Genomic DNA, 26,520 nt, shown 5'->3' with positions numbered 1-26,520 from the left:
TAGGGTATTGGAAGGTATTTTGTAGATGACATCGCCGAAGTCGAGGATCGGTAGGATAGTCAGTTTTACTAGGGTAAGTTTGGCGGCGTGAGTGAAGGAGGCTTTGTTGCGGAATAGAAAGCCGATTCTAGATTTGATTTTAGATTGGAGTTTGATATGAGTCTGGAAGGAGAGTTTACAGTCTAGCCAGACACCTAGGTACTTATAGATGTCCACATATTCTAGGTCGGAACCATCCTGGGTGGTGATGCTAGTCGGGCGTGCGGGTGCAGGCAGCGAACGGTTGAAAAGCATGCATTTGGTTTTACTAGCGTTTAAGCAGTTGGAGGCCACGGAAGGAGTGTTGTATGGCATTGAAGCTCGTTTGGAGGTTAGATAGCACAGTGTCCAAGGACGGGCCGGAGGTATACAGAATGGTGTCGTCTGCGTAGAGGTGGATCAGGGAATCGCCCGCAGCAAGAGCAACATCATTGATATATACAGAGAAAATAGTCGGCCCGAGAACTGAACCCTGTGGCACCCCCATAGAGACTGCCAGAGGTGTTCTGAACGAGCTGCAAAATCTGGACTCCAACAAATCAGCCGGGCTAGATAATCTGGACCCTCTCTTTCGAAAACTATCAGCCGAAATTGTTGCAGCCCCTATTACTAGCCTGTTCAACCTCTCTTTCGTATCGTCTGAGATTCCCAAAGATTGGAAAGCTGCCGGCGGTCATCCCTCTCTTCAAAGGGGGTGACACTCTAGACCCAAACTGCTACAGACCTATATCTATCCTACCCTGTCTGTCTAAGGTCTTCGAATGCCAAGTTAACAAAGAGATTACCGACCATTTCGAATCCCACCGTACCTCCTCCGCTATGCAATCTGGTTTCAGAGCTGGTCATGAGTGCACCAAAGCCACGCTCAAGGTCCTAAACGATATCATAACCGCCATCGATAAGAGACATTACTGTGCAGCTGTATTCATCGACCTGGCCAAGGCTTTCGACTCTGTCAATCACCACATTCTTATTGGCAGACTCGACAGCCTTGGTTTCTCAAATGATTGCCTCGCCTGGTTTACCAACTACTTCTCTGATAGAGTTCAGTGTGTCAAATTGGAGTGCCTGTTGTCCGAACCTCTGGCAGTCTCTATGGGGGTGCAACAGGGTTCAATTCTCAGGGTTCAACTCTCTTCTCTGTATACATCAATGATGTCGCTCTTGCTTCTGGTGATTCCCTGATCCAACTCTATGCAGACGACACCATTCTGTATACTTCTGGCCCCTCTTTGGACACTGTGTTAACTAACCTCCAGACCATCTTCAATGCTAAATGACTCTCCTTCCGTGGCCTCGAACTGCTCTTAAATGCAAGTAAAACTAAATGCATGCTATTCAATCGATCACTGCCTGCACCTGCCCGCCCGTCCAGCATCACTACTCTGGACGGCTCTGACTTAGAATACGTGGACAACTACAAATACCTAGGTGTCTGGTTAGACTGTAAACTCTCCTATATCGCAACAAAGCATCCTTCACTCATGCTGCCAAACATACCCTCGTAAAACTGACCATCCTACCGATCCTCAACTTCGGCGATGTCATCTATAAAATAGCCTCCAACAGTCTACTCAAAAAATTGGATGCAGTCTATCACAGTGCCATCCGTTTTGTCACCAAAGCCCCATACACTACCCACCACTGGGACCTGTACGCTCTCGTTGGTTGGCCCTCGCTTCATACTCATCGCCAAACCCACCAACTACAGGTTATCTACAAGTTTGAGTTTGAGTTTATTTTTTATTTTTACAGGGACAGTGCACATTAATCAACGTTTCAGTAAAAGTGCCGGTTTTAGCCAGCCGGCTAATTTTCAACCGCAGTCCCTGGGCAGGTTATTAAAAACAATTACAATATAGACAATAGCAACATAGAACAAGCAAGACATAGCAACATAGGACAAGCAAGACATAGCATACAGACAGAGCAACATAGGACAAGCAAGACGTAGCATACAGACAGAGCAACATAGAACAAAAAGCAGTAAGACAAAATTCATAAAAGCAACAAAGTGTTTCCACACCTCACAAGCTACAGACAACAGACAACATGGAAAGCGACAACACACAGCTAGGGACCATGTTCACAAATCTGATTGACCTTTAGCCATATCTTCAAGCATTTTGTGAAAGTGTGATATGTGGTGCAGTTATGTGTGTCTGATGGCAGTGTATTCCAGACATGGGAAGCTCTCACAGAGAATGCAGATTTACTAAAGGTGCTTTTCCTTAGGGGAACTATACAGTCACCTCTCATGGCAGACCTTGTGGATCTGCTGCCATATGTCTGGGTTTTCTGTATAACAAAAATATTGAGTGGAGGGGGAGCCAGGCCATTAAGGATCTTGAATACAAGACATGCGTCGGTGTATTGCACAAGATTTTCCCAACTCAAGAGCTCATGCTTTCTAAGGATGTGACAATGATGATGGCTATTGGGCTTCCTATCAAGCACTTTGAGAGCCTGTTTGTCGACAGACTGAATAGGTTTTAATGTTGTACAGCAAGCTTGGGCCCAACTAGTCAAGCAGTATGTTAAGTGGGGGAGTATCATAGATTCAAAGTACAGTTTTGCTACCTCTGTAGTCAAACAATTTCGTATAAATCGGAAATTAGCTAGGTTGAATTTGGTTATTTGAATTACCTTTTTCACATGCTTTTTAAAAGAGAGGTTGGAATCAAGTATGATGCCAAGGTACTTAAAATCGGATACCACCTGGAGCTTCTCCCCTGACACATAGACATCTGGCTCAGTAGCATCTGTTGCTCTCTTTGTGAAGAACATGCAAACATTTTTTTTCACATTGAGATGCAAACACGAGTCACTGAGCCACTTTGTAACCTGGACCATTACAGTAGTGAGTTCTTGTGCAGCTTGTTGTTTGCTCTTTGCATGCACATATATCACTGTATCATCTGCATACATTTGAACTTCAGACCCAGTACAGACAGAAGGCAGATCATTAATGTACAGGCTGAACAGGAGGGGCCCCAGTATTGACCCTTGGGGCACGCCCACATCATAGCTACGAGTGGGCGACAGCTCATTGCTCACTCTGACACACTGAGTTCTGCCTTCAAGGTATGATTTCATCCATCTCAAGGCATCAGGGGAAAAGTTGAACTTGGACAATTTTGTGATGAGAATCTCATGGTTAACAGTATCAAAAGCCTTCCTTAGGTCCAGAAACACAGCCCCAACAGCACCCCCTTTGTCCATCTTGGACTTCACATTTTCCAGAAGAAAGCAGTTGGCCGTTTCTGTGGAGTGTTTCGCTCTGAAGCCAAACTGCATGGAGTGTAATGTGAAGGGGCTGTTGTTGAGGTGGGCAATCAGTTGTTCTGCTACACACTTTTCAACAACCTTTGACACCACAGGTAGTATACTAATGGGCCTGTAGTTACTCACGTCAGCAGGGTCGCCTGATTTAAAGATGGTCGTTATTATGGCCGACTTCCATACCCTTGGAAACACACCGAGACCAATAGATGTGTTGGTGACCTTAGTAATGGGGCCAATGAGTGACTCTTTGTAGTTTTTAAGAAAGGTAGTGTCCATCCCAAACACATCTTTGGCTTTAGAGTTCTTTAGTGAGCTAATCACCTTGTTCACCTTTGACTCAGAAACCTCCCTTATGATGAAGACAGGTTGAGTGTCATTCACTAGCACTGAGCCCAAGAAACCAGTGGAGGGGTTCTGTGTCAGTACCCTGACAGAGTCAATAAAGTAGGAATTGAAGGCTATTGCTATTTCGACTGCATCCTGTGTTAGATTGTTATTCACCATGATTTCTAGTCTTTTTGCAGTGTTACTATGGTCTTTCCCTGTTAACTTTTTTAGATTCTCCCATATCAATTTAGAAGTCTCTGCTAGGTAAAGCCCCACCTTATCTCAGCTCACTGGTCACCATAGCAGCACCCACTCGTAGCACGCGCTCCAGAAGGTATATCTCACTGGTCACCCCCAAAGCCAATTCCTCCTTTGGTCGCCTTTCCTTCCAGTTCTCTGCTATCAATGACTGGAACGAACTGCAAAAATCACTGAAGCTGGAGACTCATATCTCCCTCACTAGCTTTAAGCACCAGCTTGATTACTAACAACGACGAGACGGCCTACAGGGAGGAGGTGAGGGCCCTCGGAGTGTAGTGTCAGGAAAATAACCTCACACTCAACGTCAACAAAACAAAGGAGATGATCGTGGACTTCAGGAAACAGCAGAGGGAGCACCCCCCTATCCACATCGATGGGACAGTAGTGGAGAGGATAGAAAGTTTTAAGTTCCTCGACGTACACATCACGGACAAACTGAATTGGTCCACCCACACAGACAGCGTGGTGAAGAAGGCGCAGCAGCGCCTCTTCAACCTCAGGAGGCTGAAGAAATTTGGCTTGTCACCAAAAGCACCCACAAACTTTTACAGATGCACAATCGAGAGCATCCTGTCGGGCTGTATCACCGCCTGGTACGGCAACTGCTCCGCCCACAACCGTAAGGCTCTCCAGAGGGTAGTGAGGTCTGCACAATGCATCACCGGGGGCAAACTACCTGCCTTCCAGGACACCTACACCACCCGATGTCACAGGAAGGCCAAAAAGATCATCAAGGACAACAACCACCCGAGCCACTGCCTGTTCACCACGCTATCATCCAGAAGGCGAGGTAAGTACAGGTGCGTCAAAGCAGGGACCGAGAGTCTGTTAAAGACTGTTAAACAGTCACCACTAACATTGAGTGGCTGCTGCCATACATGTAAAAAATGTATCACTAGCCACTTTAAACAATGCCACTTAATATAATGTTTACATACCCTACATTACTCATCTCATATGTATATACTGTACTCTATCCCACCTACTGCATCCTGCCATCTTTATGTAATACATGTATCACTAGCCACTTTAAACAATGCCACTTAATATAATGTTTGCATACCCTACATTACTAATCTCATATGTATATACTGTACTCTATACCATCTACTGCATCTTGCCTATGCCATTCTGTACCATCACGCATTTATATATCTTTATGTACATATTCTTCATCCATTTACACTTGTGTGTATAAGGTAGCTGTTGTGAAATTGTTAGGTTAGATTACTCGTTGGTTATTACTGCATTGTCGGAACTAGAAGCACAAGCATTTCGCTACACTTGCATGAACATCTGCTAACCATGTGTATGTGACAAATAAAATTTGATTTGATTTCCTAGCCTCGGAGCAGTGGGCAGTTGGGAGGATGTGCTTTTATTCTTCATGGACTTCGCAGTGTCGCAGAACTTTTTTGAGTTTGTACTACAGGAAGCAAATTTATGTTTGATAAAGCTAGCCCTAGCTTTCCTAACTGCATGTGTATATTTGTACCTAACTTCCCTGAAAAGTTGCATATCACGGGGGCTATTCGATGCTAATGCAGAACACCACAGGATGTTTTTGTGCTGGTCAAGGGCAGACAGGTCTGGAGTGAACCAAGGACTATATCTATTCCTGGTTCTACATTTTTTGAATGGAGCATGCTTGTTTAAGATAGTGAGATAGGTACTTTTAAAGAACAACCAGGCATCCTCTACTGACGGGATGAGGTCAATGTCATTCCAGGATACCCTGGCCAGGTCGATTAGAAAGGCCTGCTCGCAGAAGTGTTTTAGGGAGCGTTTGACAGTGATGAGGGGTGGTTGTTTGATCGCAGACCCATTACGGATGCAGGTAATAAGGCAGTGATCGCTGAGATCTTGATTGAAAACAGCAGAGGTGTATTTGGAGGGCGAGTTAGTTAGGATGATATCTATGAGGGTGCCCGTGTTTAAGGATTTGGGGTTGTACCTGGTAGGTTTATTGATAAATTGATAATTTGTGTGACAGAGAGAATAGTTTTTGTGTCATTTAGAGGGGAAATGTGTGCATTTTAGCATTTGAGTCAATTTTCAAAAGTTGCTAAAAGTTCCAAATACATTTTTAAAAGTAGCTCAATTTGTTGCTAGGTGCTGTTTGAAAAAAAGGTATTCTGATAAAGCCAAGGTAGTCTGAAAAGTAGCCAAATCTAGCAACAAAATTGCTAAATTGGCATCACTGTTTTTTTTGTTTTTTTGGCATCACGGGTTTTGGTACTAGTTCTAAGTAGGATGTTACATGGGGGGTCTGAAGTTGGCTACGTCATCAGCCTTGAGGTTCCACAAAAAAAAAGGAGTGGAGGAGGGGCAATGAATCGGGGGCGGGCCCCAGGGTACTACTGTTGAGGGGGGGAAATGAGGAACGTGAGAAAATACCTGAATTAATATTTTGAGACATCTAAGCAGTTTTTCTGTGTGGATAGGTATAGAGAACAATGTTTGGACATCATTGACCATTGAAGTACAGGGGAAGACAAAATAAATAGGCGCTAGAGTCTCATGTTTCTGAAACAATAAGTCTGTTATCGCTCGAGACCGCAGTTGCAGGGAAGTTTAGAGAGGACCCCTGATCGGGCCTATTGTTATTTTCACCCTGGACACGTATCTACGGTATCTAACCAGATATCGGACGGTTCGTAGGGCTGAGTCCTGAGTCCCCAACAATTTGGGAGGAAGTAGCCTACCCTCATCGCGACGGCATGGAAACTAGACTCGGAGAGGATACATGGGTTCCAGCTTCGTGAGAATTTTCGCCGAAGGTTGGTGTTTATTTCAATGTGCATGATCCATTCATTCATGGTTTTCCCTTTCGAAAAGAGGGTGAAAAGATTCGCCGACTGGAAATGTCAGTCTCGCCCCATTGTTTGCCCTAACCCTCATAATGGACGATGCTGATGTTGCATACAATTAGCATTTATAACTTGTTTTTCGTAGGTGAATCTTCGATTAACATATTTTGTTTGCTAGTTTATTGCTCATGTAGTAACAGGTTATTGTTTCATTCAGTCCTTTGTGGTTGTGATGTTTAATTATTAATAGACCTTCATGTTGGTCCCTGTTCTAAACAGGCTGGGCACGAAATGAGGCTGATGCATGCCAGTATGTTACGAATATAACTTGCTACAGTGTATCTGATTCAGCTGGTGGTTAAAGTACATGTTTGTAACACTGTTACAACATTGTAGCAAGGATTGCCCCCATTGTAACAAGATTGTAACATTGTAAAAAGGACTGTAGCTAGGCATGTAATAAATGTATTCTGCAGTCTAGAGATTAAAGTGAAACAGTATGTATGTAGACTACTGCAGCAGCTCAAATGCTGGTGCTTGTTTTACTTTCCGATCAAAGTAAACTACAAAAACTGGGCAGCAAGTAGCCTAGTGGTTAAGAGTGTTGGACCGGTTACCAAAAGGTCGCTGGTTCGAATCCCCGAACACACTAAGGTGAAAATAATCTATATGTGCCCTAAGTAAAGCTCTTAACCCTATTTGCTCCTGTAAATCAGAGTGTCTGCTAAATTACTCAAATGTACACAATTACAATGTTTTCAGTTGAAAGTTATGTTAGGTGAAAGTTAACTTTTGTGTTACACATAATGAAATCAAAATGGTCTTGTAAAATTATCAGAAGCTAATGAAAGTACAACAAATAACCAACTTTGCCACTGCAATCATCCAAAATATATAAACAAAATAACAGCTGGCTACAATATTATTGTTAATTTTATGCCTACCTTTATCATGTAGTAATTGGCCACTAGCTTTTGCTTGGGCTACTGTAGAGTTCCCAATGCCCAGGTTATTGTCCCAGCTGCCGTGGCTCTCAAAATAAACAGGCCAACAAGTCATAGACCTATAGATAAGGCGAAGTCAATGGTGACAGAGGCCAGACTTGGGACAGTGGTAACCTCTAACCCATGCATGGGCTTGAATATGTCTTATGGGCACAGCACAGTTTGTGTTTGGTAAATTGTCTTGCTCCAATCGTAACAAGACTGCACTGTCCAGTCCATAATCTATTGATTTGGCCACACCCCATCTTCCACATTGTATTCTACACACACCAGCTCCACTTCATATCACATGGGCAGATTGGGCACAAAGTTTGAGAGTGCACAGTTGTCTGTTTTCCAGTGGGTTTTTCTGGTGTTTTTGCAGCTAGCAGTAGGTGGGTGGGGTTTGAAATGGTGTGTGTGTGTGGCCCTCTCTCATACACTCTCTCTACACCACTGGTGCTGGGCGTTGTACATTTATTTTCACAGTTGCCATTTTTTCCTTCATATTACTCTGACATGAAGTAACATACCGCGTTGACACTATGACCATTACTCTGACATGAAGTAACATACCGCTTTGACACTATGATCATTACTCTGACATGAAGTAACATACTGCGTTGACACTATGATCATTACTCTGACATGAAGTAACATACCGCTTTGACACTGATCATTACTCTGACATGAAGTAACATACCACGTTGACACTATGATCATTACTCTGACATGAAGTAACATACTGCGTTGACACCATGATCATTACTCTGACATGAAGTAACATACCGCTTTGACACTATGATCATTACTCTGACATGAAGTAACATACCGCTTTGACACTGATCATTACTCTGACATGAAGTAACATACCACGTTGACACTATGATCATTACTCTGACATGAAGTAACATACCGCTTTGACACTATGATCATTACTCTGACATGAAGTAACATACCGCTTTGACACTGATCATTACTCTGACATGAAGTAACATACCACGTTGACACTATGATCATTACTCTGACATGAAGTAACATACTGCGTTGACACTGATCATTACTCTGACATGAAGTAACATACCGCGTTGACACTGATCATTACTCTGACATGAAGTAACATACTGCGTTGACACTGATCATTACTCTGACATGAAGTAACATACTGCGTTGACACTATGATCATTACTCTGACATGAAGTAACATACCGCTTTGACACTGATCATTACTCTGACATGAAGTAACATACCGCTTTGACACTGATCATTACTCTGACATGAAGTAACATACTGCGTTGACACTGATCATTACTCTGACATGAAGTAACATACTGCGTTGACACTGATCATTACTCTGACATGAAGTAACATACCGCGTTGACACTGATCATTACTCTGACATGAAGTAACATACCGCTTTGACACTGATCATTACTCTGACATGGAGTAACATACCGTTTTGACACTGATCATTACTCTGACATGAAGTAACATACCACGTTGACACTATGATCATTACTCTGACATGAAGTAACATACCGCTTTGACACTGATCATTACTCTGACATGAAGTAACATACTGCGTTGACACTATGATCATTACTCTGACATGAAGTAACATACCGCGTTGACACTATGATCATTACTCTGACATGAAGTAACATACCACGTTGACACTATGATCATTACTCTGACATGAAGTAACATACCGCGTTGACACTGATCATTACTCTGACATGAAGTAACATACCGCGTTGACACTATGATCATTACTCTGACATGAAGTAACATACCGCGTTGACACTGATCATTACTCTGACATTAAGTAACATACCGCGTTGACACTATGATCATTACTCTGACATGAAGTAACATACTGCGTTGACACTATGACCATTACTCTGACATGAAGTAACATACCGCGTTGACACTGATCATTACTCTGACATGAAGTAACATACCGCTTTGACACTGATCATTACTCTGACATGAAGTAACATACCGCGTTGACACTGATCATTACTCTGACATGAAGTAACATACTGCGTTGACACTATGATCATTACTCTGACATGAAGTAACATACTGCGTTGACACTATGATCATTACTCTGACATGAAGTAACATACTGCGTTGACACCATGATCATTACTCTGACATGAAGTAACATACCACGTTGACACTATGATCATTACTCTGACATGAAGTAACATACTGCGTTGACACTGATCATTACTCTGACATGAAGTAACATACCGCGTTGACACTGATCATTACTCTGACATGAAGTAACATACCGCGTTGACACTGATCATTACTCTGACATGAAGTAACATACCGCTTTGACACTATGATCATTACTCTGACATGAAGTAACATACCGCTTTGACACTGATCATTACTCTGACATTAAGTAACATACCGCGTTGACACTATGATCATTACTCTGACATGAAGTAACATACCGCTTTGACACTGATCATTACTCTGACATTAAGTAACATACCGCGTTGACACTATGATCATTACTCTGACATGAAGTAACATACTGCGTTGACACTATGACCATTACTCTGACATGAAGTAACATACCGCGTTGACACTGATCATTACTCTGACATGAAGTAACATACTGCGTTGACACTATGATCATTACTCTGACATGAAGTAACATACTGCGTTGACACTATGATCATTACTCTGACATGAAGTAACATACTGCGTTGACACTATGATCATTACTCTGACATGAAGTAACATACTGCGTTGACACTATGATCATTACTCTGACATGAAGTAACATACCGCTTTGACACTGATCATTACTCTGACATGAAGTAACATACTGCGTTGACACCATGATCATTACTCTGACATGAAGTAACATACCACGTTGACACTATGATCATTACTCTGACATGAAGTAACATGACACTGATCATTTGACACTGATCATTACTCTGACATGAAGTAACATACCGCTTTGACACTGATCATTACTCTGACATGAAGTAACATACTGCGTTGACACTGATCATTACTCTGACATGAAGTAACATACTGCGTTGACACTGATCATTACTCTGACATGAAGTAACATACCGCGTTGACACTATGATCATTACTCTGACATGAAGTAACATACTGCGTTGACACTATGATCATTACTCTGACATGAAGTAACATACTGCGTTGACACTGATCATTACTCTGACATGAAGTAACATACCGCGTTGACACTATGATCATTACTCTGACATGAAGTAACATACCGCGTTGACACTATGATCATTACTCTGACATGAAGTAACATACCGCTTTGACACTATGATCATTACTCTGACATGAAGTAACATACCGCGTTGACACTATGATCATTACTCTGACATGAAGTAACATACTGCGTTGACGCTATGATCATTACTCTGACATGAAGTAACATACTGCGTTGACACTATGATCATTACTCTGACATGAAGTAACATACCGCGTTGACACTATGATCATTACTCTGACATGAAGTAACATGACACTGATCTCTGACATTGACACTGATCATTACTCTGACATGAAGTAACATACTGCGTTGACACTATGATCATTACTCTGACATGAAGTAACATACTGCGTTGACACTATGATCATTACTCTGACATGAAGTAACATACTGCGTTGACACTATGATCATTACTCTGACATGAAGTAACATACTGCGTTGACACTATGATCATTACTCTGACATGAAGTAACATACCGCGTTGACACTATGATCATTACTCTGACATGAAGTAACATACTGCGTTGACACTATGATCATTACTCTGACATGAAGTAACATACGTTGACACTATGATCATTACTCTGTTGACACTATGATCATTACTCTGACATGAAGTAACATACCGCGTTGACACTATGATCATTACTCTGACATGAAGTAACATACCGCTTTGACACTGATCATTACTCTGACATGAAGTAACATACTGCGTTGACACTGATCATTACTCTGACATGAAGTAACATACTGCGTTGACACTATGATCATTACTCTGACATGAAGTAACATACTGCGTTGACACTATGATCATTACTCTGACATGAAGTAACATACCACTTTGACACTATGATCATTATTTCTGTTTGGACTTTGCCACTCCCTCAAGCAGTTGGTGAAAGTTTGGATTTGATTTACATTTACATTACATTTAAGTCATTTAGCAGACGCTCTTATCCAGAGCGACTTACAAATTGGTGCATTCACCTTATGACCTCCAGTGGAACAGTAGTGCATCTAAATCTTTTCAGGGGGGGGGGTGAGAGGGATTACTTTATCCTATCCTAGGTATTCCTTAAAGAGGTGGGGTTTCAGGTGTCTCCGGAAGGTGGTGATTGACTCCGCTGTCCTGGCGTCGTGAGGGAGTTTGTTCCACCATTGGGGGGCCAGAGCAGCGAACAGTTTTGACTGGGCTGAGCGGGAACTGTACTTCCTCAGTGGTAGGGAGGCGAGCAGGCCAGAGGTGGATGAACGCAGTGCCCTTGTTTGGGTGTAGGGCCTGATCAGAGCCTGGAGGTACTGAGGTGCCGTTCCCCTCACAGCTCCGTAGGCAAGCACCATGGTCTTGTAGCGGATGCGAGCTTCAACTGGAAGCCAGTGGAGGGAGCGGAGGAGCGGGGTGACGTGAGAGAACTTGGGAAGGTTGAACACCAGACGGGCTGCGGCGTTCTGGATGAGTTGTAGGGGTTTAATGGCACAGGCAGGGAGCCCAGCCAACAGCGAGTTGCAGTAATCCAGACGGGAGATGACAAGTGCCTGGATTAGGACCTGCGCCGCTTCCTGTGTGAGGCAGGGTCGTACTCTGCGGATGTTGTAGAGCATGAACCTACAGGAACGGGCCACCGCCTTGATGTTAGTTGAGAACGACAGGGTGTTGTCCAGGATCACGCCAAGGTTCTTAGCGCTCTGGGAGGAGGACACAATGGAGTTGTCAACCGTGATGGCGAGATCATGGAACGGGCAGTCCTTCCCGGGAGGAAGAGCAGCTCCGTCTTGCCGAGGTTCAGCTTGAGGTGGTGATCCGTCATCCACACGGATATGTCTGCCAGACATGCAGAGATGCGATTCGCCACCTGGTCATCAGAAGGGGAAAGGAGAAGATTAATTGTGTGTCGTCTGCATAGCAATGATAGGAGAGACCATGTGAGGTTATGACAGAGCCAAGTGACTTGGTGTATAGCGAGAATAGGAGAGGGCCTAGAACAGAGCCCTGGGGGACACCAGTGGTGAGAGCACGTGGTGTGGAGACGGATTCTCGCCACGCCACCTGGTAGGAGCGACCTGTCAGGTAGGACGCAATCCAAGCGTGGGCCGCGCCGGAGATGCCCAACTCGGAGAGGGTGGAGAGGAGGATCTGATGGTTCACAGTATCGAAGGCAGCCGATAGGTCTAGAAGGATGAGAGCAGAGGAGAGAGAGTTGGCTTTAGCAGTGCGGAGCGCCTCCGTGATACAGAGAAGAGCAGTCTCAGTTGAATGACTAGTCTTGAAACCTGACTGATTTGGATCAAGAAGGTCATTCTGAGAGAGATAGCGGGAGAGCTGGCCAAGGACGGCACGTTCAAGAGTTTTGGAGAGAAAAGAAAGAAGGGATACTGGTCTGTAGTTGTTGACATCGGAGGGATCGAGTGTAGGTTTTTTCAGAAGGGGTGCAACTCTCGCTCTCTTGAAGACGGAAGGGACGTAGCCAGCGGTCAGGGATGAGTTGATGAGCGAGGTGAGGTAAGGGAGGAGGTCTCCGGAAATGGTCTGGAGAAGAGAGGAGGGGATAGGGTCAAGCGGGCAGGTTGTAGGGCGGCCGGCCGTCACAAGACGCGAGATTTCATCTGGAGAGAGAGGGAGAAAGAGGTCAGAGCACAGGGTAGGGCAGTGTGAGCAGAACCAGCGGTGTCGTTTGACTTAGCAAACGAGGATCGGATGTCGTCGACCTTCTTTTCAAAATGGTTGACGAAGTCATCTGCAGAGAGGGAGGAGGGGGGAGGGGGAGGAGGATTCAGGAGGGAGGAGAAGGTTGCAAAGAGCTTCCTAGGGTTAGAGGCAGATGCTTGGAATTTAGTGTGGTAGAAAGTGGCTTTAGCAGCAGAGAGAGAAGAGGAAAATGTAGAGAGGAGGGAGTGAAAGGATGTCAGGTCCGCAGGGAGGCGAGTTTTCCTCCATTTCCGCTCGGCTGCCCGGAGCCCTGTTCTGTGAGCTCGCAATGAGTCGTCGAGCCACGGAGGCGGGAGGGAGGACCGAGCCGGCCTGGAGGATAGGGGACATAGAGAGTCAAAGGATGCAGAAAGGGAGGAGAGGAGGGTTGAGGAGGCAGAATCAGGAGATAGGTTGGAGAAGGTTTGAGCAGAGGGAAGAGATGATAGGATGGAAGAGGAGAGAGTAGCGGGGGAGAGAGAGCGAAGGTTGGGACGGCGCGATACCATCCGAGTAGGGGCAGTGTGGGAAGTGTTGGATGAGAGCGAGAGGGAAAAGGATACAAGGTAGTGGTCGGAGACTTGGAGGGGAGTTGCAACGAGGTTAGTGGAAGAACAGCATCTAGTAAAGATGAGGTCGAGCGTATTTCCTGCCTTGTGAGTAGGGGGGAAGGTGAGAGGGTGAGGTCAAAAGAGGAGAGGAGTGGAAAGAAGGAGGCAGAGAGGAATGAGTCAAAGGTAGGCGTGGGGAGGTTAAAGTCGCCCAGAACTGTGAGAGGTGAGCCGTCCTCAGGAAAGGAGCTTATCAAGGCATCAAGCTCATTGATGAACTCTCCGAGGGAACCTGGAGGGCGATAAATGATAAGGATGTTAAGCTTGAAAGGGCTGGTAACTGTGACAGCATGGAATTCAAAGGAGGCGATAGACAGATGGGTAAGGGGAGAAAGAGAGAATGACCACTTGGGAGAGATGAGGATCCCGGTGCCACCACCCCGCTGACCAGAAGCTCTCGGGGTGTGCGAGAACACGTGGGCAGACGAAGAGAGAGCAGTAGGAGTAGCAGTGTTGTCTGTGGTGATCCATGTTTCCGTCAGTGCCAGAAGTCGAGGGACTGGAGGGAGACATAGGCGGAGATGAACTCTGCCTTGTTGGCCGCAGATCGGCAGTTCCAGAGGCTACCGGAGACCTGGAACTCCACGTGGGTCGTGCGCGCTGGGACCACCAGATTAGGGTGGCCGCGGCCACGCGGTGTGGAGCGTTTGTATGGTCTGTGCAGAGAGGAGAGAACAGGGATAGACAGACACATAGTTGACAGGCTACACAAGAGGCTACGCTAATGCAAAGGAGATTGGAATGACAAGTGGACTACACGTCACGAGTGTTCAGAGAGTTAAGCTTACGTAGCAAGAATCTTATTGACTAAAATGATTAAAATGATACAGTACTGCTGAAGTAGGCTAGCTGGCAGAGGCTGCGTTGTTGACTAAGTAGGCTAGTTGGCATTGGCTGCGTTGTTGACACTACACTAATCAAGTCGTTCCGTTGAGTGTAATAGTTTCTACTGTGCTGCTATTCGGGGCTAGCTGGCTAGCTAGCAGTGATGATTACGTTACGTTGCGTTGAAAGAACGACAATTACATTTAATACAAATTGTTTTGAAGGGTCTCTCTGTGTGGGCATGTAGTTAAGTGTATATCACCTCCCCTGCTTATATTCACCAAGCGCCATTAAAAGATTAAGCTTTGTGAGAGCGGAAGGAGATGGTGGTGTCATTTGTCAGGCATGTGTGCTGTTATGGTAGTCTAGGTAATGGTGTAGGATCATGTGAAGAGAGAGATGTACTCAGAGAAGGCAAGGCATCTATGATACTCACTATGAAGCAACGAGACGTGCATAGTAGTAATACACTGTCAGGAAAGCCCTTGTCTGACTGGATCATCATCTTTTTTAAATAAAGGTTAAATATAAAATTAATATTTTAAGAGACTAAGGTTCAATGGGACTACCTATTAAAATAAATAAATAGGGGCCTCCCGAGTGGTGCAGCTGTCTAAGGCACTGCATCGCGGTTCTTGAGGCGTCACTACAGACCCGGGTTAGATCCCGGGCTGTGTCACAACCGGCCTCGACCGGGAGTACAATAAGGTGTCGCACAATTGGCCCAGCATCGTCCGGGTTAGGGGAGGGTTTGTCTGGGGGGGGCTTTACTTGGCTCATCGCGCTCTAGCGACTCCTTGTGGCGGGCCGGGCGCCTGCGTGCAGCTGGCTTCCAGGTTTAGTGGGTGGGTGTTAGTACCACGGTTTGGCGAGTCATGTTTCAGAGGTCGCATGACTAGACCTTCGCCTCTCCCGAGCGAGTTCCTTGGAGAGTTGCAGCGTTGAGACAAGATTGTAATTGAAATTGGGAGGAAAATAATAAAAACCATTTTTGTGTGTATATATCTATATATAATATGACTACAGGGCCAGATTAGGCTGCTAAAAGTGAATTTGGTTGATTTGGTACTGGGCTTGCTTGTGTATGGATTTTCTACAAGCACAGGCAGGTGAATCTGACAGCTCTCTATGTTTGTTTAGAATGCTAAGGGATGGTTGGCCTCAGAGCCGAGTATTTAGAGAGTTGGGCCATTTTTAAATATTTTTTATATTGTTGTAATTCTAGACATTCAGTTATACCATTATTTAAATATTCCACATGTTATGTTAACAAGGCGCTAACATGGCTGCCACAGAATGTTGGAGTGTCATGTTAATGCATCATAATGCAGAAACCTCAATGGCCCAACTCTCTAATTACGTGGCTCTGGTTAGCCTTTATGACATGATGATGTGGTTGAGTGAGGTTGGCGTTAGTCACGTGAGGAGTCACCACCACCACCCGCACAGTTAATTAACTGGGTCACAAGACACACAGGGTTGAATAGGGAAAGGAAACTCTATCTAGGCCTATACATCTCTCCAGCAGACCACACCTTGATGGATCAGGTGTTCATCATATCCCTAGTATCAAGCAGACAGCCTGGTCTGTCCTTGGGGGATCAAGTCCAGATCACGGGAATACTAACAGCAAGCTGGGATGAGCATGTCTTCTCCCTGCTCCTCACTATGTAGCGTAGCCTACCTTGTCTCGAATTTCAGGAGTATGCCTATACATTAAGCATACATTTTCCCTCACATCCTTTACACAGCACCTCCATAGAGACTGATTAATAGATTGTGTTTCTTTTCAGCATGCGATGGTAGCTGAAGTTCAGCACATGCTCTGGGGCTCATATGTTTTTATTGGTGTGTACAAAGGCTGTGTTTATTAGCATAAACAGTGGGGCACTCTACTAAGACGAGGTTTATGTCAACTTGTGCAAGCAGACACACACATACTTTTACATTTTTTTATGGAAGGAGGGAACTTGAGAATGTAATGGTATTTTGGTGGAGTTGTTTAATTGAATGCCTTGCAAGGCTATGACTTACTATCGCCCTACATGTGACAAATCAAGCTCTCCAATTAACATGGTTAGCCCATACAATTAACATGGTTAGCCCATACAATTAACATGGTTAGCCCATACAATTAACATGGTTAGCCCATACAATTAACATGGTTAGCCCATACAATTAACATGGTTAGCCCATACAATTAACATAGTGCCCATATCAATTAAGCATGTGACAAGACAGTCACACAAACACTTGTATTTATTTGGCATTTTCCTCAGGGTACGAGAGGGTGGGGTAAGGTCAGGTTCCCATGGAAACTGTCAACCTCAAATCCCCTCCAGCTGAACACCCTCTTTCATCACCATGGCAGCGGAGAGGCCCTGTTACCCAGGGGACCAAGGGAGACCAAGAGGGAATGTGAGATGGGGAAAGAGGGAGAGGTCAAATAAGTTTGTGAAAACACAGTAATCCAATGTGGCTGCCATTGTATCGGATCTGTAGGCTTTCCAGAACCTCATCTCACTGCAGTCTTATGGCCTGTAGAACTACGCTCACGTGAGGACCAACCTTCCCTGAGATCTGAAGGCTTATCTTTACCCCTAGAGCTAACATATTTTAGCTCAATTGGCTAACGTCGTCTTGAGTTGCACAGACAGTTGGGGTCAAATACCAAGAAACTGGTTGGTTTTAAACACCACAGCTTAGGGATAGGAGTTGGTTTTTGTCACTAATTCTACCCCTTTTCTCCTCTGTTTCAGGACCTGTCCACTTCAACACCCGCCTCCTATACTCCCAACCATCATATCTTTTTACTCCCCCTGTCTAGTCTAGCTTTTCTTCTCCTTCCCTCCTTTCTCTAGTCCATCGTTTCCCTGATTCCCTCTATCTGGTGGGCTCTTCTACCTCTCCCTGTCCTCCGGCCTCCAAAATAGATTCCTTCAGGAGTAAGGTTGACCTGCTGAAGCTGCCTCTGGCCCTGTCCACCAAGTCCATCTCTGAGCGCAAGAGCCAGCTGGGCGGAGCCAGGGAACAAGCCACGGGGGGAGGAGGGGCCCACAAACCCTGCCCACCGACCCGCGACATGGACAACGAGTCACAGTACTCGGGCTACTCCTACAAGTCGTCCCACTCCCGCAGCTCCCGCAAGCACAGGTACCAGAAGGGTGGTCACAAATGCCCCAAAAACACACAAGCGTGCACGCACACTGTAAACACTGAGATCAAAGGCATGTGTGTAAAACACATCGATCAAATAGTCAATGGGCACATTGATGAGCAACCACACGCACGGATCACACATGTACCCCCAGGCTTCGGTCACACAATGACATGGGCTTAACACGCTGACATAACTGTGTGGTTGTCCTGTTTCTGTGCTCCAGGGATCGGAGGGACAGGCATCGCTCCAAGAGCAGAGACGGCAGCAGCCGTGGAGACAAGTCTGTGACCGTCCATGCCCCTGGGGAGCCACTGCTAGATGCAGAATCCACCCGCGGAGATGACCGGGTCAGAATCACAACTTCCTCTCCAACCCCTCTACATCTCAAAATCCTTATCTCATAATAGGGCCAGAGGTTTTCCTGACCATGTGACCTAAGCAGGAAAAACTCAGATCAGGTTATGTGGTCAGAAAAACCTCAGGGCCCCAGTCATCTTCCCTACCCATCCAAATCTCAACATCTCTATCCTCTCATATCTCTTTAAAGCCCCCCTTTCCAATCTCTCCTGTACGTTTACATTATCTCCTGTCTCTGTTCCTCTCTGTAGGATGACAACTGGGGTGAGACCACCACTGTGGTCACAGGCACATCAGAACACAGCGTTTCCAACGAGGACCTGACACGCGTCTCCAAGGAGCTAGAGGAATCGTCTCCTCTGGAATGCAAGCGCTTCCTGGGGCCTGTGCTGGGCGGCTGCCTGGGCCTGTTCGCCCTGTTCACCCCCCTGGCCTTCCTGGTCCTTCCCCAGCTGCTGTGGCGTGAGGTCCTGGAGCCCTGCGGCACGCCCTGCGAGGGTCTATACGTCTCTCTGGCCTTCAAGCTCCTGGTGCTCCTCATCTCCTCCTGGGCGCTGTTCCTGCGCCCTCCGCGCGCCACCCTGCCCCGCTTCTTCGTCTTCCGCTGCCTGCTCATGGTGCTGGTGTTCCTGTTCGTGGCGTCCTACTGGCTGTTCTACGGCGTGCGCGTGCTGGAGCCTCGGGAAAGGGACTATAGAGGCATCGTGGAGTATGCGGCGTCGCTGGTGGACGCGCTGCTCTTCATCCAGTACCTGGCCCTGGTGCTACTGGAGGTCAGACACCTGCAGCCTGCCTTCTGCCTCAAGGTGGTGCGCACCACAGACGGGGCTAGCCGCTTCTACAACGTGGGACACCTCAGGTCAGTCTGTGCTGTCTGTGTGTGACTGTAGTGTGTCAGGATGAGGATGATCATTACTAACACAATGATAAAGATTATGATGACGATGGATCTCACAATGATGATGGTCCATCCTGTCATGGTTTTACACAGGGCACGTATGTACATTATAGCTATGTCTGCATGCTCAATGTGATGCTGATGGTGTCTGTGTGTTCCAGTGTCCAGAGGGCAGCAGTGTGGGTTCTGGATCAGTACTACAGGGACTTCCCTGTCTACAACCCTGCCCTGCTCAACCTGCCCAAGTCTATCCTCTCCAAGAAGATGTCTGGATTCAAAGTCTACTCTCTTGATGGTAAATAGCACTGTATACTACTTACTTTCTCTACCTCATCCCTCTATCCATCCATTCATCCACCAACTAACCAACTACCCTACCTCACTCCATTCATCCACCAACTAACCAACCCCTACCTCACTCCATTCATCCACCAACTAACCAACCCCTACCTCACTCCATTCATCCACCAACTAACCAACCCCTACTTCACTCCATTCATCTACCAACTAACCAACCCCTACTTCACTCCATTCATCTACCAACTAACCGACCCCAACCTCACTCCATTCATCCACCAACTAACCGACCCCAACCTCACTCCATTCATCCATCCATCCACTGACTGATGTACAGTGGGGCAAAAAAGTATTTCGTCAGCTACCAATTGTGCAAGTTCTCCCACTTAAAAAGATGAGAGGCCTGTAATTTTCATCATAGGTACACTTCAACTATGACAGACAAAATGAGGGAAAAAATCCAGAAAATCACATTGTAGGGTTTTTAATGAATTTATTTGCAAATTATGGTGGAAATAAGTATTTGGTCACCTACAAACAAGCAAGATTTCTGGCTCTCACAGACCTGTAACTTCTTCTATAAGAGGCTCCTCTGTCCTCCACTCGTTACCTGTATTAATGGCACCTGTTTGAACTTGTTATCAGTATAAAAGACACCTGTCCACAACCTCAAACACTCCAAACTCCAAACTCCACTATGGCCAAGACCAAAGAGCTGTCAAAGGACACCAGAAACAAAATTGTAGACCTGCACCAGGCTGGGAAGACTGAATCTGCAATAGGTAAGCAGCTTGGTTTGAAGAAATCAACTGTGGGATCAATTATTAGGAAATGGAAGACATACAAGACCACTGATAATCTCCCTCGATCTGGGGCTCCACGCAAGATCTCACCCCGTGGGGTCAAAATGATCACAAGAACGGTGAGCAAAAATCCCAGAACCTCACGGGGGGACATAGTGAATGACTTGCAGAGAGCTGGGACCAAAGTAACGAAGCCTACCATCAGTAACACACTACGCCGCCAGGGACTCAAATCCTGCAGTGCCAGACGTGTCCCCCTGCGTAAGCCAGTACATGTCCAGGCCTGTCTAAAGTTTGCTAGAGAGCATTTGGATGATCCAGAAGAAGATTGGGAGAATGTCATATGGTCAGATGAAACCAACATTGAACTTTTAGGTAAAAACTCAACTTGGAGGACAAAGAATGCTGAGTTGCATCCAAAGAACACCATACCTACTGTGAAGCATGGGGGTGGAAACATCATGATTTGGGGCTGTTTTTCTGCAAAGGGACCAGGACGACTGATCCGTGTAAAGGAAAGAATGAATGGGGCCATGTATCTTGAGATTTTGAGTGAAAACCTCCTTCCATCAGCAAGGGCTTTGAAGATGAAACGTGGCTGGGTCTTTCAGCATGACAATGATCCCAAACACACTGCCCGGGCAACGAAGGAGTGGCTTCGTAAGAAGCATTTCAAGGTCCTGGAGTGGCCTAGCCAGTCTCCAGATCTCAACCCCATAGAAAATCTTTGGAGGGAGTTGAAAGTCCGTGTTGCCCAGCAACAGCCCCAAAACATCACTGCTCTAGAGGAGATCTGCATGGAGGAATGGGCCAAAATACCAGCAACAGTGTGTGAAAACCTTGTGAAGACTTACAGAAAACGTTTGACCTCTGTCATTGCCAACAAAGGGTATATAACAAAGTATTGAGATAAACCTTTGTTATTGACCAAATACTTATTTTCCACCATAATTTGCAAATAAATTCATTAAAAATCCTACAATGTGATTTTCTGGATTTGCTTTTCTGATTTTGTCTGTCATAGTTGAAGTGTACCAATGATGAAAATTACAGGCCTCTCATCTTTTTAAGTGGGAGAACTTGCACAATTGGTGGCTGACTAAATACTTTTTTGCCCCACTGTATATGTCTTGATCCACAGAGAACAGCACCAATAACACCAACAGTCAGTCCCGGGCCATGATTGCTGCTGCAGCCCGCAGGAGAGACAACTCTCACAGTGAGTATTACTACGAGGAGGCCGAACTGGACCGCAGGTGCCGCAAGCGGAAGGCCAGGTAAGGCGGACAACATCCTGTTTCCGATACATTTCATAATATACTTTTAAGTGATTACAGAGGGACAAACCCTGTTAATGTTTGTGTTCAGTGAATTTTGTTATGAACGTTGCTAGAGAATGACCAGTCCCTTTCATAGTGTACAGTAATGATGACACTATCCATTAAGCTCTCCTGTATCATGATTTTAAAAAATATATAATAATAAAATATTGAACCTTTATTTAACTAGGCAAGTCCGTTAAGAACAAATTATTATTTACAATGACGGCCTACCCCGGCCAAACTCGGATGACACTGGGCCAATTGTGCGCCGCCCTGTGGGCGGGGTGTGATGCAGCCTGGATTCGAACCAGGGACTGCAGTGACGGCTCTTGCACTGAGATACAGTGCCTTAGACCGCTGCACCACTCGGGAGCATGATGATGGTGATCATAATGATGATTGTTGTGTTGTCCAGGCTGGTAGTGGCAGTGGAAGAGGCCTTCACCCACATCAAGCGTCTCCAGGATGATGACCCCGCAGCATCGTCCCCCAAACACCCCCGTGAGGTGATGGACCCCCGGGAGGCGGCTCAGGCCATCTTCGCCCCCATGGCCCGGGCCATGCAGAAGTACCTGAGGACCACGCGCCAGCAGCCCTACCACAGCATGGAGAGCATCCTCACACACCTGCAGTTCTGTATCACTCACAACATGACCCCCAAGGTGAGAAACAACGTATCACGTTCACTTGTCTATAACGTATAACCTGCAAAGAGAAGGGATACATTGTAACATTATACCCAGGAAGTGACACAACAGCTTTTGGGATAAATAGCATGCATTTGATCAGATCTACAATTCAAACAGTCACTTGTGTTTAACTACTCATCTACTCTGTACCCATTCACAGGTCTTCCTCACTAAGGTTGATTTTGAAAGGCTGTATTTTTGTCTTTTCAGGCTTTCCTAGAGCGTTACCTCAGCCCGGGCCCTACCTTGCAGTACCAGCGCGAGAACGGCAGGGGGCGCCATTGGACTCTAGTGAGCGAGGAGCCGGTGACCTCTGCCCTGCGTCACGGTCTGGTCTTCTCCCTGCGCCGCCTTGACTTCTCCCTGGTCGTCACGGTGCAGCCCCTCCCCTTCCTGCGTATTGGTGAGGAGTTTATCGACCCCAAGAGCCACAAGTTTGTGATGAGGCTACAGTCGGAGACCTCTGTGTAGAGGGGGTCAGTGGAGGCCCCTCATCCTATTGGGATACGCAGGGTGCTAGATCATGTAATCTCCTATTGAACCATTGTCATGGATGTTAACAGAATGTGATGAAGCTACAATCTTCCATAGAAAGAAGATGGATGCCTTGACCATGCTTTATGATACACTGTAAAATTCCCTTGTTTTTCCAAAGGGAGCATTGGCCTACATTTATTCTCATGAATAACAACAATTTTTGCTACTTTGACTGCAACCACTGGAATACATCACTGTGTAGTAGACTCGTCACATAAAGATCACTATCTGACTGCCAGAGGGTCATGGCTAGAATGGATACAGCTTTTGTCAAATTAACATCAAAAGTTGCATTTTAGCTAACCCTTAACCTAATTATCTTAACCTGGTACGTTAATTCTCCTAACCTGCTACGAATTGTCAACCTAACGTTAATTTGACAAAAGCTGGATCCCTTCTAGCCATGACCCCGTTAGAGGGGCTCTGTCATGTCTTACGAAATGACCAATCAGAGTACAACTCTCAAAGGTGACAGGCAGGCTGACGGTTAAAAGCGTTGGGCCAGTAACCAAAAGGTTGCTGGTTCGAATCCCGAGCCGGCCAGCTGGGAAATCTATGCCCTTGAGCAAGGCACTTTACCATAACTGCTCCTGTAAGTCACTCTGGATAAGAGTGTCTGCTAAATGACTCAAATATAAGTCAGCTGACTGCAAAGTTGGTATACTGCTTCTACTCATTGCCAGTGTGTTGTGCTTGAAGTGATGACTAGGCCTGTTTTTATATAGGGTGTGACTTTTTTTAATTATTGAATGTATACGTATTGAGTTAAGGTTTTTCTTCTTGCCTGTAGGCCAACTGTCTTCATCTGTTTGGGAAGGAACTACATTCCTGAGCTTGTTGTACCTGAGACTGTATGTTGTAAGGAGTCATATATTCTGTGTATATGTGGCTCTCATTTCATTTTATGCTTGCCTTTTGACACACGTTATCATGATTTTGGTAACATTGAATGAGGAAATCTGAGAATACATCCCTGCCTTGGGACAGCTTTCTCAGACAGACTGTCCTGAATAACCTGTAGTTCAATTAAGCTTTTTTGAACGGACTCCTCTTGTCTTTACCCTGTGTCCACTGTCCTCCATCCATCTCCCTCTGACCAGGAACATGTGATTGTATCCTCACTGCAAGTCCTCTGCAGTTGTAGCAACTCACCAGATTGTGCCACATATTAAAAGGAGCACAGTATGATTGCGGCATCCAACAGCCTTACCCATGTGTGAACTACGAAACGCTTTCCGATCATCTCTGGCAAAGAACCACTTCTCTGACCACTAAACTTCTCGGTTCTAACCAAGACATACTGTAACTGGCAGCCTGGTGTTGAGACTTGAACTGCTCCAAACTGTTGTCTACCTTATTTTGGACAACTGAGCCACTATGACTGCCAGTCATTTTAATTCAAGCAGAAATGCCCTTCATTTCTGTGAGAACAACCAATGAAACAACGTTCAGAACTAGTTGACATAATTGACGAGAACATCTGGATGACAGAACGCAAATGGTTGTTCCAGTTTTTTATGGATTCTAGAATTTAGGGTTTAGGTACATTTTATATGATGAGCTTGTTTGTTACTTTAAAAAAAAAAAGATGCCTAAGTTATAATGCAATTCAATAAAAATTAAACATTTACTTTTGGAAAAGAGGACAGCTTGTACACGTGTACATTTGACTTGCATTGTTTATTTTATGAATAATAGTAGCTTGTATAGTGTGCTAGATGTTTTTGACATTATTAAACAATTTTCCTGTGCACCTGTTCTCTCTCTCACTCCTTCTTCTCACACACACCGAGTTGGGATTGTCTGTCATTTTCCTAGCCTCATATTACTAGACTGATTACTGCTGAAATCTGTGTAGTGGAACAGAATGTAATCTTGGGAGAGTTCCAGATGGTTGTAAGAGGTTATCATTATCCTGCCCTGTTAGCAAAAATAGTATGGTAAGCCTACTGATTAGAAGATGATTAAAGACTTCATGGAATATGTGAGGTCTTTAAACAAGGAACAATCTACAGTATATCTAATCCCTGATCTCAGGGCTCCTTCATAATTCAGAGAAGGATAAAAAATCATTCAGATTGAGGTTAAACTTCCCTTTCTTACCTAAAACATTTTTTTTCCTGGTCAGTTCTATTGTATTTTTTGTGTGTGCATAGTACCCCATTATTCAATTCAATATAGCTCTTAAGCTAAAGCTACTTCAAACTGCACATTGGCAGTTTGAAGTGACTCATCCTATTATTTGGCATTTCTGATTCGAATCTGTTACATTTCCTGCAGTCTGAACAGTCAAAAAGAACATGGAATATGAAATTTCAAGACACAAATCTGATACAGTTTCAACTGAACTGCCTGCGGCTATGGAACCTTGACCTGTTCACCGGATGTGCTACCTTGTCCTGGACCTGCTGTTTTCGACTCTCTACCGCACCTGCTGTCTTGAACTCTGAATGCTCGGCTATGAAAAGCCAACTGACATTTACTCCTGAGGTGCTGACCAACCACTGTAATTATTATTAATTGACCCTGCTGGTCATCTATGAACATTTGAACATCTTGGCCATGTACTGTTATAATCTCCACCCAGCACAGCCAGAAGAGGGCTGGCCACCCCTCATAGCCTGGTTCCTCTATAGGTTTCTTCCTAGGTTCCTGCCTTTATAGGGGGTTTTTCCTAGCCACCATGCTTCTACATTTGCATTGCTTGCTATTTAGGGTTTTAGGCTGGGTTTCTATATAGCACTTTGTGACATCAGCTGAGGGTTTATAAATCAATTTGATTGATACCTGGCCTTGCGACTTGTGTCTGAACGGTCAAATCTGATTTATTTGCCCTCAAGTGATTTTTAGAATGTTATTTGGCATATCTTGTTGCTTGCTAGCTACTTTGTTGACAAGAACATGTGGTAGGTAACTAGATAATTGTTTACAAAGTAGTGAATGTGCTAGAAAGCTAAAAAGCTACCTAGCTAGTTGACTGCTGTGGCTAGGGACACTCATTTAGAAAGTTGGATCATATCCTTTGAGGCTTTTAAAGGGTTCTTACACTATGATTTTGAACATTCAAATCAACTGGGAAACGTCCAAGGCAGGCATTGTTGTCACCTTAGCTTGCTACATAACTTATGTGTGATAGGAAGCATGAGCACCACCACCAATCAGCCTACACCACTGTGCACACGCCTGTCACTACTACGACAAATAGCGTAGCCATGTCAGCGAATGACTGCTGTCTGAACATGCACAAATACGATTTGGTTACTTGTAACTTGCTGTTTGGACAGTCAATATTCCTAAACAAATTTGAAAAACAAAACTGATTCGAGCATTAAGGCCTGAAGTGTGAACAATGC

General features: G+C 45.1%; 1 protein-coding gene across 1 annotated transcript; it reads left to right on the top strand.

Moving 5' to 3' along the window:
• Positions 1-17,932: 17,932 nt before the first annotated feature.
• Positions 17,933-24,918, top strand: LOC115114650 (vang-like protein 2). The gene is made up of 7 exons (XM_029643067.2): positions 17,933-18,257; positions 18,488-18,611; positions 18,873-19,480; positions 19,681-19,814; positions 21,761-21,896; positions 22,357-22,603; positions 22,841-24,918. The coding sequence occupies exons 1-7, from the start codon at positions 18,187-18,189 to the stop codon at positions 23,099-23,101; spliced, it is 1,581 nt and encodes a 526-aa protein (XP_029498927.1). The 5' UTR covers positions 17,933-18,186; the 3' UTR covers positions 23,102-24,918.
• The last annotated feature ends 1,602 nt before the right edge of the window (positions 24,919-26,520 follow it).

This window comes from Oncorhynchus nerka, linkage group LG9b, assembly GCF_034236695.1.
Source record: "Oncorhynchus nerka isolate Pitt River linkage group LG9b, Oner_Uvic_2.0, whole genome shotgun sequence".
NCBI lineage: Eukaryota > Metazoa > Chordata > Actinopteri > Salmoniformes > Salmonidae > Oncorhynchus > Oncorhynchus nerka.
The sequence above is the reverse complement of the archived record's forward strand: the minus strand, read 5'-3'. Positions and strand labels throughout refer to the sequence as shown.